At 42.8% G+C, this 19,601-nt stretch overlaps 1 protein-coding gene across 4 annotated transcripts in view; it reads right to left on the reverse strand.

Annotated features, from left to right (window-relative positions):
• Positions 1 to 1,012: 1,012 nt before the first annotated feature.
• MAMLD1 (mastermind like domain containing 1) overlaps positions 1,013 to 19,601 on the reverse strand; it is a 98,727-nt gene continuing 80,138 nt past the window's right edge. For 3 of the 4 annotated variants that reach the window (XM_027845083.1, XM_027845081.1, XM_027845084.1), the window contains exons 3-5: positions 7,617 to 7,775; positions 4,013 to 4,097; positions 1,013 to 3,162 (exon numbers count right to left, since the gene is read on the reverse strand). In XM_027845083.1, the coding sequence (XP_027700884.1) occupies positions 2,150 to 3,162; positions 4,013 to 4,097; positions 7,617 to 7,775 (1,257 nt within the window). In that variant the 3' untranslated portion in view covers positions 1,013 to 2,149. The remainder of the gene's footprint in view (positions 3,163 to 4,012; positions 4,098 to 7,616; positions 7,776 to 19,601) is intronic. The other variant, XM_027845082.1, reaches the window with a different exon arrangement.

Here is a 19,601-nt window from a genome sequence, read left to right on the forward strand (position 1 = left end):
CCAGCATTGATCTGGGTTCTCTGTTTGGGTCATTAGGAGTGTGAGTGAAAAAGACTAGGCATACTTAGTTTCTTAGTTGTTCTTTTAAATGCCTTGATTAAGCAGCAGAGACTTGTTATTCCAAGGATTCTGCATCGGAAAAGGGCTGTTTGGGAAGTAGAATTGCCATCTGACACCACTTTTCAAAGGCTTGCCTACATAAGGAATGAAAGGTGATCCTGATTTTGTCTTTCAATGGCTTTCCCATTGAAACATTACCCATCCATGGCAGTGCTGATCTTTGAATGGGCCATCTTTTCGATACCTTACAGAATAATCTCTAAAGAACTCCACCTTACAGAATAATACTAAGCAGACTTTTATTCCTGTGCCCAGTAACTATAAATGCTCTTTTTTTAAAATGGAAAACACAGGAATAGAGATCCACATTCTAGCCTCGGTTCTGCTACTATATGACATGTGACCTTGGGCAAGTCACGACCATGGATCTCAGTTTCCTTCTTTGTAAAGAGACCAAAATAAATGAATTCTAAGGTCTCTTCCAGCTCTAATATCTTATAATTCTAGCTCCAAGCTTGGGGAGTTGCTGCTCTGCACTGGTGGAAGGAGTTTCCACACTGGGAGCTTCCTAACACTAATGAGCAACCAGGTCTGAACTGAAAAGATAAAGGTCTAAAGTAACTCACCAAGATTTACACAGAGGCAGAAAAGAAAGGAACAGAGAACTGACTGCCCCAGTCAGACATAATGCCCTGTTGTATTGGTGTAGGAATTTGAAGTGTGCTGAATTATTGGACTAAGTTTGAAGTCTCTCCAGGTCAAGCCTAATACTCTATCTAAGGTTTTAAAAGTTGGCCACCAAGGGATCTGAACTGTGGCCTATTGGGGAAATCCTTTCTTTCTCTACCCTGTTCATCAGGAGATACATACAAGCTCCAAAGCAGCAAGGAATCATGGAAAGAGTGTAAGACATGGGCAGACCCAGAGCCAATGAACAAAATGAACACAATTATGCAGTTCTCTCATGGCAGTTTATTATGGCATGAAGGAAGAACCATCCTGTGCTCAAAGCTGATGCTATATTACAAATGTATGGCTGAAGTAGGATGTGACTATTAAAATAGGATTCCACAAAGCATGAACATTTTAAGGCATTTACAATACGGTGGCTCTTCTATAAACAGACACTTAAATATACATGACTGTAGCTGCAGACAGAAACCATCAGAGAGACAAATCCCAAATGAACTCTTCATATCAATAGACTCTTTTCCTGAACTCCAAGTCTTACATTCAAACACATATTGAAAGGCCTTATAACCAGGAACAAATCACCTGTACACTACAGATATACACACTAGGGGTGCCGAGACCGGAGGCAGCCTTTCTTCTAGTCTGAATGAGAATGGTAAGGATGCTTTGCAGTCTCTCCAAGGTCATCATTCAGAGCAAGGCGAGCTTCTCCAGGAGACTTGCGTGGGGTGGCCTGTCCGGGGCTCAACATATTCCTTCCGATTGTCAGTACTTCTCATCACGGAGGAGGTTGCTGCTTAGCCCATCTCCACACTAGACACTCAGCATGCCCATCAGAGGCATCCAAGAGAAACAGGAAGGAGACAAGAAGTCCCAAGGCATTTGTATTCCTGGTCTTTCAATTGGCACTTGCTCAGTTTACCTAACACCCCCAGTTTGTCTTACATTATATCAAACACACGCGTGTTTCAAGCGGTAATACACAGTATTACGGAAACTAACAAAATGATTTGCATATTTGTAACAAGGTGTAACAAGCAAAACTTCTATAATAAAACAATACGTAAGCCAGAGATTTATTTACAAACAGTCACAAAGAGAAGTATAAATACTTCTATATCGAATGCTTAAGAAAACACCATTTACAAAATTTGGATATATACAGTCACTTGAAAAATGGCCAATATTCACCTTTGTCACAGGTAAAGAACTGGCTCCAACTCAGTAATGGACAAAAACTAGCTTTGGGTATGTGCCTGTACGGTTGGGGTTTTGTTTGTTTCTTGGTTTGGGGTGTGTGTGTGTGTGTGTGTAGTGGGTCTGGGTTTTTCTGTTTTGTTTTCCCTCACCCCCCAGCCGGGGAAGGAGGGGAACAAATCTAGGTACCTGCTGAGAGCTAAACGTGACCAGAACTCTGAGTGTGTTGCCCTAAGATGTCATCGATCATTCTTAAGTTGTTCAGCCACTCTTCATCATTGTTGCTGCTGCTTTTCATGAGGGAATCGATGAAGTCTGTCTCACTGCAGCTGTCTGGCAAAATGGACTCATTCTGCTGGGGGCCAAAATCATACTGGGGCAGCTCGGCCGAAGCACCCATCCTGCTGAAGGTCCCAGACGCCTGGCTTGTGATGGGATAGCTCGGGGGCTCGATGCCTTGGGCTGGGCTGATTGGGTTGAAACTGGACACGCTTTGGGGTATGGGTTTCATGACATTCATAGCTGGCAATGGGGTTCGGGTTAGACTTTGCCTTAAATTCTGGCTGTTGAGCATGTTGAGGCTTTGAGCAGGCTGGCCTACGTTCACTTTTGGAATCTGCCTGACTCCAGGGGCAATCTGATTGGGGGGTATCACTGACTGAGGTGAAAATTGTTGATCTGTTAGATTGGATCTCACATTTTGTTTGGAGAAGAGAGGATTGGTGAACTGCTGAATGCTGGTGTCTATTTGGCTCTGATTAGGCATTCGCGAGGCCACTGTAGAGAGCCATGCCTGAGGGGAGGAATTGGGATACATGTTGGAAATCCGGGGCATATTGGCTTGCCGTAACTGGTGAGGGCTTGCAGATTGGTTTGCTAAGGAACTGGAACTGAACCCAGTCAGGGTCATTCCAGGCTTGATTGCTGAATGACTGCTGTGAACCGTCTGGCTGACGGAGCTCAGACTAGCTGAAGTTTGGTTCTGTCGCATGGGGACATTAAAGTCGGAGCCAGAGGGAAAAATTCCCTGTTGTTTCCCCGGGGTCTGGGGGATCATAACCATGCCCCCTGCGCTCTGGTTTCCCGTAGTTGAACTAATTCCAGGGGTCAAGGTATTCTGAAGGATCCCAGGTGTGGATGGCATCCTGCGAGGATTAGGTGAGGGAGTCGGCATGGACTGGCCACAGTCAGAAGTCATCTGCTGTGGCATGGCTGCTCAAAGAAAGGAACATGGTAAATGAGACATTCTTGCTCTAGTGGCGTGACAGGGGTGAGGTGGGTAGGAAAGAGCTACACCAGGTGCAGTGTGGGAGGAGGAGGATAGAAGTACCAGGGGGAAGTGTTGAGTAGGAGAAAACCAGGCATCACCTGACCCACAAGGTACAGGTGAGTTAGGAGAAAGCAGAGTCACGAATCAGATCTTTGCCCTCCCACCTCTAAGTCTGTTTTGCTTAAGGTACTTTGAATTTACTCTCAGAATGATAGCTAGTTAGACCTTTACCTAGTATTTATCCATCTGTCTGTCCATCCGTCTATCTCTATTTTTGAGACTAGGTCCCTGCCTGGAAGGGCATAGGCCCTATTCCAACATCGATCAGCATGGAAGCTTTAACCTGCTCCATTCTTCTGACCTGGGCTGGTTTGCCCCTCCTTAGGCAGCCTGGTGAACTTCTGCCCTAGAGGGATTACCACACTGGTGCCACAATTAGTGTGGATACCCAACTGACTTTAGTCCTATTGCAACTCAGAACTCCTGAGCTCCAGTAATCCACCAGCCTCTTCAGCAGTAAGGACTATATGCATGTGCTACCATACCCAGGACCTGTTAGTCTTTAAGAGACAAATTTATTTTGATTTCTCTCTTGAGCTAAATAGGAAATTTTCATTTTGGAAAACCTTTCTCTCAATGGGATTCCACTTGGGCCATAAGCAAATGGCTATACCACATGTTGAGCTTTAAGGATGACAGATTCCAGCGAGGAATACTTCACGAAAGGCCTTTCTGGCTTCTAGACCTCATGTCCCCTCTCAAGTTTGAGTAAGTGTGAGATTATCTCCTTACTTGAAAACTGACTCATCTGTTGGCAGAGAAAGGGAGTCCGCTGGTCAGATGGCACTGCCATGACATTTGGTCTCTGCTTTTCCTGCTAAAGAGAAAATGAAAAAGACACGTTATATTAGAGCTATTAAAAACACTGATGAGGAACAGTATCTGGCAAGCGCTACATGAGGGAGGCCTATGGCACCGTCTGTGTATGGGAGAATGAATGGGGACATCAATACCCAAACACAGATTTGGTAAAGGTAAAATGACAGCCAGTCGTTTGCACCTCTTGCCTGAAGCCATCTAACTTGTCCAATTCAATGCAATGCAATTTGAGGCACAACTGGAGATACAAAGACAAGGATGAAATGGTTCTTTCCCTCAAGAAGCTTACATTCCACTTGGAGTGATACAACATGAACACAAGAAAGTAAAGACAAAGTCTGCAAAAAATCATTTTGGTAAGGCCTTGAACAGGAGGGAGCAACTGAGCTATGTTTTGAAGGAAGCCAGGGATTCTAGAAGGTAGAGGTGAGACATAGAGGATCACCCATGTAAGGGCAAAGAGGTGAGAGATGAAATGTCATTTGACTGGAACAGAGAGTACATTAAGCAGAGTGATATAAAATTTGATTGGAGCTGTGGGTGGAGCCAGGTTGTAGAGGTTTCAATGTAAGGCTGAGGACATTTGTATTTTATCCTAGAGGCAATAGAGAGCCATTAAAATTTTTTGAAAGGGAGGTGAGTGGTGAGATCTGTGATTTAGGAATATTAACTTGGCAGCAGTGTGGAGGATGGATCTTTCTTTTTTCCTTTAAAAATATTTTATCTGTTTTAATTGACAAAACTCTGCCTTCTGATCCTTAGAACCCCCACTCCCCCTGTTGAGAACAGAAGATAAACAAAACCTGTCACAAACATTTATAGTTAATCAAAACAAATGTCCACATGGGCCACGTCCAAAAAAATACTTGTCTCATTCCGCACTCTGAGTCCTCCACTTCTCTTTCCAGAGGTGGGTAGGATGTTTCATCATTAGTTCCCTAGAATCCTGAAAAGAGTTTCTAATTCCCTCAAGGTTGCTTGCCTTTACCATATTGTTGTAATTATATAAATTATTCTCCTGGTTACGTTCACTTTACTCTGTATCAGTTCATACAAGTCTTCCAGGTTTCTCTGAAACCATTGGAAGATGGTTTGGAAGACTGGATGCAGGAACACCAATTAAGAGGCTATTGCAGTAGTTCAGTTGAGAAGTGATAAACCCTGACCTGGGAACCGGGGGTAAAGTTGTATGAGCAGAGAGAAGCGTACAGATGCAAGAGACATTGTGTAGGATCAAGAAGACCTGGCAGCTTAATGGTGTTCTCAACAAACATGGGAGAATTTGTAGGAGGGGTCATTTTGGGGGAAAATAGAGTGGGTTCTGGTTGGATATGTTGAGTTTGAAATGTTTATGGAACATTCAGGTAGAAGGGTCTAGTAAGCAATTGGCTATATGGGGTGAACTTCAGGAGACAGACGAGGTCCAGATATATAAAGATTTGTTGTCATCTATATAGAGGTCACAATTGACCCCCTAGAGAGTAGAGAATCGAGAGAGAAGAAAAGGCCCAGGACAGAGTGTTGGGGGATTTCCTACATTTAGTGGAGAGAAAAATGATAATGAAGATTCAACAAAGGAGAATGAGGACGAAGTCAGATAGGAAAAGAGGACCAAGAGAAACAAAAGCTAAGGGAGGAGAGAGTGTCCAGGAGAGGAGTGCGTAATCAACAGCATCAAAAATTGTCAAGACATCAAGAGGGATGAAGATTGAAAAAAGGCCACTGGCTTGAACTGTTACGAGATCATTGCTAACTAACTACCTTGGAAAGAATACTTGCAGTCAAGTGGTAAGGTTGCAAGGAATTGAGGAGTGTTGTGAGACCCTGGGCTCAACTAACTTGTGGCAAACATGGCAGAGAGACAGCCCTCTGCATAAGTAACTTGTAAGAAGCGATTTCCCTGTTGGGTCCTTGGTTACCTATGGATGATGGGACCTGGAGAGCTCTGGATCACTTGGGAATCTTCATTTTGAAAATATGGAAGAATACCCACAGGCCTCAGGAGCATTAATACCCTTCCGGCTTATATCTTCCATTGGAATTATAGGTTTTCAATGTAGCTTTGCTAGCTGCCCCCTGACAGCTTGCCTTATTGGGCAAGGAAGAAAGCAAGCTTGTTTCCATTCTTTTATCCCATGAACACTTTATAGAGATAGAATTGGTGGGTCAAAATTCAGGGAAAGGAAGCTCAACTTTGGACCTTATTTCCAAGTTAGTCTTCCCATTTGAGATGAGGGTCAGGGTGGTACCATTCCCAGGCCAGGCAGATTCCCAGGATGCCAGGTTGGACCATAGCTCTCCACACTGCCTCCTCTTTCCCCAAAACCAGGGCACTACTGCTTTCTCTCCAAGTTCAAAGGATTTTAGCTTCCCCTATCAGTCACTGAGTGAATGCCCCAAGATAGAACCCTCCTCTAGAATTCCTACACCCCCTAGTATCAGGGTCCCTCTTTTTGGATTGTTAGTTATATTATCTTAATATCTTTTGCTTCCTTCAAGGTTCAAGTTGGGCACTACCTCCTATCAGATTCCCCCAAATTTTCTTTATTTAATCTGTTTGTATATTTTATACTCCTCTCCCTATAGAATGGAGGCTCCTTGAGGGCACGACTCTTTCAGCTTTGGCTTTGCATATAGTAGATAATTAACAAATATTTATTGACTTGATTAATGACTGACTGGATTAAATTCCTACATGTGTCTTGTTACCCCAACTCAAAAGCTCCCAGATGGCAGAGGTTGTTTCCTACATTTATTTTGTATTGTCAGAACACCTGGCACAATGCTGAGCACGGAGTAGGCATTCAATAAAGGCTTGTTGAATGAAACTAGACAGGAGATTCCCCCATGTGATAAGACTAGGTTAGTCTAGTTGACCTCTAAGGTCATCATGCATTCATCCATGAATAAATCATCTGATACGGGAAGCAACTGAGCTCTCACTGCCAACCATTCTTCTCCTTTAACTCCTGACACCCTTCAAACCTAGAGAGAAACCTGTATTTAGCCTCAAACCTGCTGGGAGACTAGATAGGGAGCTTGATGTCTTCCAGTGGAAAAGCAAGAATGGAAGGGGCGAGTAGGCCATTGTCCTAGTCCACAATCCCGAAGCATCTCAGAGTTGGCAGAGGGAGGGACAGAGCAGGGCCAGAAAGGGCAATAAGTTTGCTCTAAAACACAGGAGTCAGCTACAGGTTGGCCAAAGGGGAATAGAAGTCTTACATAAAATCTTTGGCTAGCTAGTCTGGCAGAAAAATTCGTGGCTCCACCACTGAGTTCTGTACTCACTCCACCATGGAAGCCTGCTAACTGGAGTGCCAGTAGTACATCGTGGCAGCTTCTGGGATCTACATGGACAACTGACAACTTGAGATGCAATGTTAAGTGTCCTAAGGCCGATCCACACCTTCCCTTCCAACCCCCTCCACCCAAATAAGAAACTCAACTCCCATGAACCAAAGAACACCTATCAAACTACTCGGGCACACGTTGCCCATAGAAGCTGCATGGCTCAAACCTGCATGATATGCTGCCGGCGCAGGATCTGCTGCTTGAGCCAATGGTTTCTCATGCATCCGTTATTCACTGTGGCCGGAGTGGCTGCTGGAATGGAGCTGCCTGCACTCTGGAGAGGGCCTGCTTCCTGAAGTCTGGCAGCAATGCCGGGATTCCCATCCTGCCAAGAAAGTAGAAAGAACAAAATTGTACAGGGAAGATTACAAAAGAAACCATTTTAATGAGCAGTGGGTTTTCCTTTCTGTCCCAACCTCAGCCCACTTCCTGTCTTATGTCCCACTACACCCTCCAGTGGACCTTTCAGAGCGTGGAGATAGAAGGGCACGTTGATCAGGGGAAGTGAGAGGTTCTGTTTGAACTCCTCTTCCTGGTACCTGATTGTGTCAGAGCATTAAGGAGAAGGGAGAGTAGCACTTTGAGGGGGACTCAAGAGATACCTCTTCCCTTCCTCCCTGATCTGGTCTCCAGACATGGCTCAGATTAAACCAAAATCCTAAGCACTTTGCCATAGTTACAGCTCTGTCTAGAAAACCTGACCAAAGAGAAAATGGCGGGGGAGGAGAATCTATACAGAAGGACAAAGAGAAAAATGAGCTAAGGATATGGAGAGGAATGAGAGTCTGCCTTATGAGAATGTATGAAGGAAGGCCAGTAATTTTACTCTATGGCACATATGTCAACAATAATACAAATAACAAATAATAGCTGACATTTATTTAATACTTTCAGGTTTGCAGAGTGTTTTGTTTGTTTGTTTGTTTGTTTGTTTTGGTGAGGCAATTGGGGTTAAGTGACTTGCCCAGAGTCACACAGCTAGTGAGTGTTATGTGTCCAAGGCCGGATTTGAACTCAGGTCCTCCTGACTCCAGGGCTGGTGCTCTATCCACTGAGCCACCTAGCTGCCCTGGCAAAGTGTTTTAAGTGCATTTACCTCATGTGATCCTCATAAAAACTCTCTGAGGTAGATGCTATTATTACTCTCACTTTTCAGATGAGGAAACTGAGGCTCAGAGAGGTTTATCTTTTGTCTTGGGTCACACAACTAGTAGCTAGTTAGTATCTGAGATAGGATTTGAACCGAAGTCTTCCTGATTCCAAGTTCAATACTCTAAGTGTGACCCTGGAAGGCTTATATCAAAACAGGTAAGCAAATCAAAGTATGAGTAGCTCAACGGAATAAAATGGCTAGCCCAGCCATGGAGAGATTCCCAAGCCACAGTAGCACTGACAATACATGTACACCCCACACCATGGATTGCCAGATTTTGGGCATCTTCATCAATTTTAAACAGCCCATGTTGAGTACCACTTGCCAGTATGATTCACTTCACAACATCTGAGTGTTAAAGTGAACATCTGGTTGGGAAAAAGCCGAAGGAATGGAATCAGAGAAAAAAACTCTCTAACTCATATGTAAAGAAAAGAACCACAGAAAGTTAGAGTTTAAGGGACTTTTGGGAGTCTTCTACTCAAAACCTTTCATGTTACTGATGGGGAAACTGAGGTGGGAGGAGGTGACCTGCCAAAAATCATAGAGCTAATTAGCTACAACTAGCACCCAGTTAACAGACACTTAGTCCAATGCTTTTTCCGACATGCCACATTGCCTCTGGAGGGTATATTCAGCAGCCAAACAGAGCATCCACTCTCAGATTCCTATTCCTGCTTTCATATCCAACTTTCCCATTATTAGGGTTTGTTATCATTGGCAGAAAGAACCATGCACATTCTCTCCAGCATTCTTCCCGAGGCCATGCTTCCTTTGTTTTCCAAATGGAGGCCCCCCATCCTTTGTTTCGGAATCAATGTTATCAAAGAGAAACCCAAAGAAAAGAGTTGCAGCCTTTTGACACTGAGAATTAGAAGCTTGTGAAAACAGAGAAAACAGGAAATGACCAATGTTTTTAGTGACCTGAAGGAAATGGTGGCTAAAAGTTGCTGCTTAGTAGCGGGACACTCTAGTTTTTTGCTTAAATACAAGAGATTACCCAAGTTATTGGAGGATTTAAAAAAAATAAAAGTAATGATGAAAGTCATCAAAATGACTCAGTGCTCCTTAGTTGAGCATTAAGTTATAGTAAGGCACAGTGGATGACTGAGAAATGTCTAAAAACAGGTTTTTCCAAAGATGCCTCCCTAAAGGCCAAAGTAATCACTGGCTTCGTCACCATGATTTTCTATGTGTTAGGTGGACGTGGGCTTTGCCTTGAGGACAGGTATGCTGACAGAGGCTGCCACATTTTGTCTCTCCCTCTTTCAGTGTTTCTAGTGTACTACATACGAAGTGGCAAAGAAGGACATTCAGTCACTTTCATTTAGCTAGGAGCAAGGTCTGGGGAGCTTTCATTGAATAGGGCCGGTCTGGAAGTCTTAAAACTTCCTGAGTGGTTCTTTTGTGTGCCAACTGGGTGAGGCTGAGACACTAACATAGCCGAAAATATGTTGACTAGCTCTGAGGCATGCTGGCCAGGGTGGTCTCACTCTGAGAGAATGACAACACGTTCCAAAAGCAGCGGCAATGGCGCATAGTTTTGGTGGATGGCTGCTATAGAGAGGGAGAAAAGAAACAGCAGCAGGCTTCCAGCACTCACCAAGAATGATGTGGGGTAGAAGGGCTGTGAAAAGAGTTCGTGGACCATGCCACGGAGCTACAGGGGGTAGAGGTAAAAAGTAGAAAGGCACAATAGGTTGCTTGGGAAATGGAGCCAGGAGGACTCAGGCAGGAGATGTCTTCTAGCTATGGACAATATAACTCTCCCCTGCCTCAAAACATGGGTTTTCCATGGACGTGCTTTGGGAAATCGTCCTGAGAACCCTTCTCCTCTGGCCTACAACTCAGTGGGAGATTTTACTCTTTTGTGCAGGAGGGCAAGGCTTGGGATGGGGTTGAGAACGATTCGATTTGACTTTTCCCTGTTGTTTACTTTGTTTTTCTGTCCCAATTAAGTACTTTGCTATTTAACTTATAGTTCCAGCCTGGTGCATCAGCGGAATAGGTACTAGGTAGGGGCTCGGACCAGATATTATCCCTCCATGGAACTCAGTAGCGTTTAAGAATTCCAGAGTGATGACATTAGTTTATATAAATCTTCCCATGTTTATCTAAATTCTTCATCATTTCTTATGATGTAATAATATTCCATTACATTCATATCAGTTTGTCCAGTCATTCCCAAATTGAAGGGTACCTACTTTCCTTCCAGTTCTTTGTTAATACTAAAAGTATTGCTGGGAATATTTGGATATATGAGCCCTTTCTATCTTCCTTGGAGTATATGCCAAGTAGTGGGATCTCTGGGTCAAAGGATATGAACACTCTTATAAGTCTAAAATATTTTCTAGAATGGTCAGACCAATTCACAGTTCCACCAACAGTGTACCTGAGTCCACTAACCCATAATAACACAAATAAATATGAACCAGGAAAAAAATTCCAGAGTGAGTAGAACATATGAATTACATATAGTAATTGGCAAACCCATAAACCTCTGCAAAGCTTCAGAATGGTCGCAAGCACAGTAACTAAATACCTTCTCATCTACTGTGGTCTATATTCCTGCCCTAGTACCATCCATGTCCTTTTTACTCCTGATTTCTATTAATATAGAAAATACGGATAAATTTCCTGCTTTCAGCCTCAAACCCTTTGGTGATCAGATACACACTGGCAGTGAAAGGGAGTTTAATTCTGACATTGATTCATTCATTAATTCAATCATTCAGCCAACAGCCTACCATTATAAGCTACCTACTATATGCACAAATCTATTGTATTTTTACTCTCTGCAAATCCCTGCCCTCATGAGTTCTGTTTTAGATACGAGTTGAGTTTGAGGAGATCAATAATACAGGGTGTCCCAGAAGTCCCAGTGCCGTTTTAAACTTAAATAACTTTTAGCATTAATAGCTTAATGTTACATTGAGACTTCTGGGACATCCTGTATATAGAAAATACTCTGAAATTTAATTCAAATAAACATTCGTTAATCACTTAAGAGCACTGTCGAAAAGGAGATATAAAGTTTATGTCAGGCCCAGTCTCTACCCTCACAAACCTTCTAGTTAAGGAAAAGGACAGACATAATGATAATATAATATTAAGTGTATGGGACAAGTGCAAAGTGATGTTTAAACTTCAAGGGGAGGTCTCTAAGGCAGACCTTTGAGAGCAGTTTCAGCAGAGTGGGGGTGGGGTGGGGCACAAAAACTATATTGTAAGGGACCCAGGGGAGAATGGGTGGTAAGGAAGTAGAGACAATGGGTGTAGACAATTTTGTTAGGAAGTTTGGTAATAAAGAAAACGTACCACCCATATCTCTGCCATCACTTCAGTTTTCCCCTAACTTGTCTTGTGGTGTGCAAACTGTCTGTGCTTACTGAAGCAAATGAGTTTGAGGCAAGGACAATCGTGTTGATGCTTAGCTCAGGGCTATTGCGTTAGCAAGTCATAACACTAATATCTCCTTTATTAATCTGTCCGCCCAATTTTAAGATCATCTAAACTTCCCCTGGAAAATCATGTGAGTTTTCCCATCATGTTATTATTGCCAAGGAGGAGAAATTTCATTATTAATCCAACCACTTCACCAGGCAAAGAGACTAATTGTTGTTGCGGGGAAGGACTGTCAGTGGGGTGGCTCAGTACAACTCACCAGCCAATGCCTAGAGAGGATTTCTCCATTTCAGAAAGAACTTGTACTTCTCATTAACAATCTTTACCTTGAGGAGAATTAGAATGAAATAGCTTCCGTGGGAAGACAGGGGGTGAATGCAAAATCAAGCCAAGAGAGAGACAGAGACAGAGACAGAGACAGAGACAGACCAAAATGCACAGAGGCACAGACACAGAAAGAGAAATGAGGTGATGGGTTTTTTTTAACCACCACTAGTGGGAACTACTGAATTCTTTTCCAGGAGAAAACACCCTATAAGTGTCAATACTAAGAATAGTTCTCTGATGTAGCCCAGAAAACTCTGCTATCTGTAACAGAGGTTAATGAGCCTCAAGATTGTTTCTTGTAGAGCAAAGAAAAGAACAAACAAACAAAAAATACCCCCCTTTCTTGTCTGTGGTCAAACCAAAGCAACCCACATTTGAAACTGCCCACCTTTTGATTTTCCTACTGACATGGACAGGAAAATACCATCTGTACAGGTGACCTATAAAATCAAAGTCCCTAAAACGATGGGTGTTCCCACATCTATGGGGGAGTGCAATGGAGTGGGGCATTTCTAGATGAGATTGAGGGATGTAAATTGGTACAAAATAGCAGGAAGCCCAGTTTGGAGAAGAATGAAAATTCCTAGACAAAAATCAAGCCAACAGGTATATAGGTAGTGACATGTGATGTATATTGTAGGCCTGTCCTTTCTCCACAGAGCTTTTAAGGAACTAAAGATATGATTCTAACGTCTCAGAATTGCAGAATCTCTGAGCAGGTGGGGATCTCAGAGGCCGTCAATTCTACCCCAGACGCGGCCAGGAATCCCCTCTCCAACGTCCTGGCCAGAAGAGTGGTCTCAAATACGGAAATACTTCAGCAGACTATTCAGTAGGTGATTGTTACATGAGACAAAGGCATTGTGGTCAAAGAAAGGATTGAAAATTTTCTTTCTGTGTAGAGGTTATCAAATCAGGATTATCTCTACTAAGGGATGCTTTGAAAAAAAAAGACAAGGGACACGAAAAGTCATTTTATTTGGGGGTTTGGAGGAAGGAATTTGAGTGCAAACTCAGTTCTCAATTTTCTAAGAGCACGACAAACAAACAGGGCAGGCAGCGTTGGTACTACTGTGCTAAATTTAGCCTACACTTAAAGAAAACCCCAAGAAGCTGTGTGTATCCGTCACGGTTTTCATACATGATCTTCCTTTTCTATTCTTTGCATATGGAATGTTCATTTTGGTTAATGTCTGTCGAATTCATAATAAAAATAAAATTGCTAAAATTTTTTTAAAATTATCTAAGTCCATGTTATTGGTATTGTGTGCAATGACCAAAGAAAAATCATCCTTCCCGATAGGCTTCCTGCTCCTCAAACTTAGCCCTTTGAAAGTCTCAAATGAGGTTTGCCATTAGGGCTGGCTTCAGCATAATGTGGCATCGGGGATTCCCTTTGTCTCTATCCCAAACTTCCTACCTACTTACTGAAAGCCTGAAAAGTCGTGGGTGTCAGCCTTTCATTCCTACCAGGAATGAAGCTCCTTGAGGGCTGCTGTAATCTCTGCTCTGTATACAGTGGCTTAACCAATGTTTGTTCTCCTTGATTAACTACAAAGAGCTTAACGTCGGAAGCATAGGCTCAGTATGAATGAGTTTCAGTCAAAGTGCAGTCATTAATAATAGCCAAGGAAATGATGTCCCCAAGGTCATACAGCTATAAATGGGACAGCCTAGGTCTTCTGATCCTAAGGCCAAAGCTCTTACTACCATAATGTATAGTCCATGTTATTACAGCCTTCACTGTTTTGATAAGAACATACATAATTCATTGGAAAGAATGTTGGCTTTGAAACCTGATGGCCTGGGTTTAAATCCTGGTTCTTCTACTTTACTACCTATGTGATCATAAGCAAATCACTTTCCCTCTTTGGGACTCAGTTTCCTCATCTGTAAAATGAGGGCACTGGACTAAATGACTTTAGATCCCTTTCAGCATTAAATTGAAGATCCTATGATCAGGAGAGAAAGTGAAGAAAGTAGGATTGTGTAACAGAAAGAGCCCTAGATTTGGGGTCAAAAGACTCTGAGTTCAAATTCTGACTGTTATTTAATGTGTGATGCTGCTTAAATCACTACCCATTTCTGAGCCTCCTCTTCCAAGATGACATCTAATCAACTCTATATCCTATGATCTATGAATAAAACAAGAGGCCAAAGGAGCCTTGAAGGGTATGGCTATAGAGAGAGGACCTACCACCCGTGGCTAGTGGGGGTAGCAGAAAGGATCAAAATCTGGTTTCTGAAGACTGGGGTATATTTTGGGGAGCTGCTGCTGAATCTGAGACTATGCAGTGATTACGCTAGTAAATAATCTGTAGGAAAACATTTAGATGCTAAGAGGACCTTGTGGTGAATGATTCTGTCATGCTCTTCTCAGCCTTCAATTTTGCTATTCTGTAAATGTGGATTTTTGAGTCTCTGAGTTTTTTTAAGAATAGGAAACAAAGTCTATCTGGAAGTCATCAACTAGCACACGCAGAGGATCTGGCTTAGAGTAGAATCTGGGAAGATTTTTGCAGTGCATTTTTCCACTAATGGCAGAGTGTATTTGTTTTTTGAAAGACACTGTTCCGATAAATCAAGCTACTGTCCTATCGGATGTATGGAAAGAATTTCCATCTTGATTTTTCACTTCTACAGAGTGTATAGACTTTACTCTCTCATTTTACAGATGAAGAAACTGAGGCCCAGAGAGGGGAAGTGGCTTGTTTAAACCCAGGGCCTCTCCAGCACTCCAAATCCAAAACTCTTTCCATTATACCACCTGTTAATTGTTTTTTTTTTTTCCCTTGTGAAAGCCTCACCTCATGAATAAACACATAAGAGCAAGTCATGCTACAGAATTAGCCTTCAGGACTTTGTGGATACTATAAAAGTCCTAAGGAAATTCTTACAATTCAGAAACCAGTAGTGTTTGGATTTATGCTTAGAACATACAGATGGGAATCCAGGACAAAATAGTAAAGTTAACCCGACACAGTGCCAGTACCTGAAGCCTTTCTAGCTTGGTAGGATCTGCCACAGCTTGTATTCCATTGGCATAGTCTTGGAGAACCTAGGGATGACTGTGACAAGAGAGGGTGCTGGAGTAGGTCTTCTCCTTATTACACTATGATTAGACTCTTCTTTATAAGGACTGACCATTGATGGGCTATGGGCTGGAACAATTACAGGTTCCCCAAGGTAAGGGCTGAACACTTGGAGGGGAAAAAAGGAAGGATTCCTGCCCGTGTATGGGCTGCACTAGAAGTCATCTGAAGACGCTCGCAGCTTCGATTGTGCACTTCCAAGGAAGGATCGATTGGAATGTTGTCAATGACCTAAGAGCGCATGGTATTTTTAAGAAGTCCTTCAAGTTTGCAGTTCAATTCTTCTCCTATGTAGCATCTGTTCCTCCAAAGCTTAGGGCTAGGTAAGAATTGAGACGAAAGATGGCCCAATGTACCATCACTTGCCTCTGGACTTCAAGGACTCTGGAGGAGAGAGTGAGGCTGAAGACTTGGCATAGCTCTGTCTCACTTAAATCCAATTCACATGATGTCATTGGTCCTCTTTGAGAACGCCGAATGAACAACACCAAGCTTAACCTACTAATGTGAGTGGAAGCAAGTACGGGATTGCCATACCAACCTGGAAAGTGAATAGAAGATTGCTCTGGTGCTACAGAAATAGTGCAGGTGTGCTCCCTCCCTGCCACCCCACCCCCCATTTCAACAAACACTTTCATCGGTTAAGTTTGAAGTTTTATGTATTTCAACAGAATGGTAATGTGGCAGAGCGGTTGAAGGCCTTGTCTTGGGTTCCAGCTTTGACCCTGACACTCACCAGCTCTGTGACAAATGGACAAATCATTTTCTCTCTCTAAGCCTCAGTCTCCACGCTTGTCGAATAGGGCAATGATACTTGTACCACCTACTTCACATGACTTCTATGAGGACAGTGCTCCATAAATCTTAAAGGATGACAGAAATGTGAGTAGTTCTTGCTATTATTAGGGATAATAATAATAGCAGTGCAAATGGGATCGTAGACTTGTTCCTGCCAGAAAGGACCTAAATAGATGGGGGAGGGGTGGTGACTACATCACAAAAGGATTCTTCACTTTATAAAAAGGATTTGTCACAAAATTTAAGTCAGAGAGACTAGTCAAACAAGTGATACAGAGAGGGAAAGTGAAAGCCACTTGACAACCTGAGTATAATCAGAAATTTTTTAAAAAAGTCTCTTTGAAATGATGTAATTGAGAAAATCTATGTACAATCTTCTTTTTCAGGGGATATGTCTATCATATCCATATAGTACAGTCTGTTCCAAGATGCAGTAGCTGGTAATGCTCAGCCATTCTGTCTCCCTGCTCTACTCTTGGGCCCTCCCTCCCCCCAACCCCTGCATTAGCAGAGTTGCCCAACAGAGGATTAAGTCTGTGATGCATCTACTGGATCAAAAGGTAGACTGCTCAGAACCCAGCACTAGCAAGGGCCCCAGCTCCCAGGTACTCCACTCTGCCTCAGCCTCTCTTTTAGCTCTTTAATGTTCTGCCAGGTAAGGACATGCCTAAGGGAACCTGCTACCTAGTTCCTAAATATATGCCCAAAGGGGACTCTTCCCTCACCTCAGGTACCCTGGAGCCCTGCGATTCCTTTAGGCCATAGCCCACCTGTGCTTAATGGTGGCTCTGACTGAGCCCACCCTCCCCAAAAAGCATTTTACGCTATAAAAATGTCTCCACAGTAGTGACATTCACCACCAGGAACAGCTCTCAGTAGCCAATTGTAAGAACGCTGGTACTAAGCAGCTTGGGAGAAGGCTTTCCTGGGTCTGAAAAGAAAGAAAACAACCTACTGAGCTTAGTCAACTCTGAATTATCTGTCTGGGTTTATAAATATTTGGGATCTTATTTGCAAAGCTGGACTGACACTGTCACCTAGTCTATTTAAATGCGAGCTCAGTTAACATTAACAGAATTTTTGTTTACTCAAGTCTAGTAGGAGCTAGAAGGGAGGCTCTTTGAAAACTGAAATAATGACCTCTCAGCCCCAGGAGGAAGATGTGAATCAGCAAGCTAATTACCTCCCTCCCCCAGCCAGCTCTGCTTTCCTCTGCTAGTACTCTAACAGTCTGCCAGGCAATGGAGTCTAGACCCAGCAATGGGGTGGGAAGCAGGGGTCGATGTAGAACAGTTGGGCTGTTTTCTAGCATCTTCTTAGAGCATGGTTTCATTACTTGATTTCAAATATTGGGAGTTCCTAGGACATCAGATATACCTATATTCAAACAGGAGTATCAAAACACCTTCTAGAGTCAAAGAGAAATGATTTGGAGAGCAACCAACATTTTGGATGGCCCAGGCCACTGCTTCTCTACATTATAGCAGGTGACCTTGAGGCCATTTTGAGAAAGGATAAAGAAAATGGTCTCTGATGAAAGTTAGAACCTCTTCAGAGTAGGAGGTGCCTGGAGTTGGAATCCTTGACCAGTACAAGTTGGACTAGGAGGCTAATTCTAGAGATTCCAGGATTTCTTCCTTTCAATGGTATCCATTTACCATTAAGTTCATATGAAACAACAACTTTAAAGCACTTTGCAAACCTTAAAGTGCTCCATAACTCTTGGCTATTATTATTATTATTATGATGATGATGATTCTTCTTCTCTTAGTGGTTTCTGAGGGCAGGGCTAGTAACAGACTCTATCTTCAGTTGAAGAATGCCCCGCTGTCTGCTTTGTTAGGGTTATTTTCCTGAAGGGTGAGCAGATGGAAAGCACTGGGGCTTGGAGAGCACACAGAGAAAAGGAAAAAAAAACCCAAATCACTAACCTCCAAGTGCAAAGCACTGCTTGTTTTCACACAAACAGACCTGCCATTAAAGGGCACCGGCCGAAGATGCTTCTTCATTGTGGTGACTGCTCTTTGATCGCTATCACTTATAATGCATCCATTTTCTCCGAAAACAGATGTAGACATTTTATACACAGCTATATTCATATGCTAAAGCTATAAGGCCACGGTCTGCTTCAACTCTTCCGCCAAAGCACATGTTAGCTGTTTCCACTGTCCTGAGATTCCAGCCCTTAATGTGAGAGTTTGGGGCTGACAGGAGGGCAGTTGACCCATAAATTTGGGAAGATAATCTTAAATTGCATTCCTCTTCAGTATAGTTTTGGCTGGTGGCCTTTCAGCCTATCTCAACTGGGCTGCCTTGGCTCCAGCAACAGAGTACATTTCTCATTTGTATCAAATACCCTTTGACTCGAGTAATCTGTTATGCTGGGCTGTGTCCTAAAAAAGGATCACAGTACCAATTGATTTGCCAATGAAGTTCTAACTATAGCACATATGTCTGGGAAGGGCTCACTGAGCCCCCCAACTTTCCAACTCGCTTTATGGAATACAACAACCAATTGATGAGTAAAGCAACTGTGAAGTAAATCAGTTGCTTAGCCAAGAAATTGTTTTGACTTATTTTGTCACCGACTTGACTGAATAGACTGACTGCTTGGGTGTTGTGTCTGTCTATGCACACAGACTGGTTTGGAGGGGAGGTGGGCAATAATGGTTGAATTCGGCCAAATGATCAGTTACTTGAAAATATTTGACTTAAATCAAATAACTGGTTAGTCATGGGATCATGGATTGAGTGGGGACTTTAGAGGTCCAACCCCCTCATTTTATAAGTGAGGAAACTACTAGCAGAGAGAAATTAAGTGATTTGTCCAACATCATACAGGTAGTCAGGGGCAGAGTTGGAAGTTGAACCCAGGTGCTCTGACTCCAAAATTAGCTCTTTTTCCAATTCATACTATCAGGCTATAGGTACTAATAGATTTTTTTTTTGTTAATTATTTTTGAGAAGCCTGCATGACTACATTTGAAAAAATTACATAGTCACCTACATCAGCTTTTTCCTTAAACTGATTCATTGTTTCATATACATAGTCCAAAGAAAGGCAGTATGGTATAGTGGATAGTGAAATTTGCTTAAAGTCAAGCAGAGCTTGGTTCAAATGCCTTCTGTTTCCCTTATAACCTTATGACCATAGGCAAGTCCCTTAACCTTAGTGAACCTCGGGCTACTTGAAGTTTTACAAAGAGAAGTTGTCAGGAAATCATAGGGCTCATAGTTGTCATTATAACTTTGCAAGTCTCCAGGGTCCTGCATATTTGGTGTGGTGACCTACCTTCTCCTATTTAGAAGGGAGGGGAGAGTTTGTGCTTGGCCTAAGCATGCTACCCAAGTGTTTTTGTGTCAGTTCCTCAGCTGA

This window comes from Vombatus ursinus, unplaced genomic scaffold (assembly GCF_900497805.2).
Source record: "Vombatus ursinus unplaced genomic scaffold, bare-nosed wombat genome assembly UNPS02014951.1, whole genome shotgun sequence".
In the NCBI taxonomy this organism is placed as follows: domain Eukaryota; kingdom Metazoa; phylum Chordata; class Mammalia; order Diprotodontia; family Vombatidae; genus Vombatus; species Vombatus ursinus.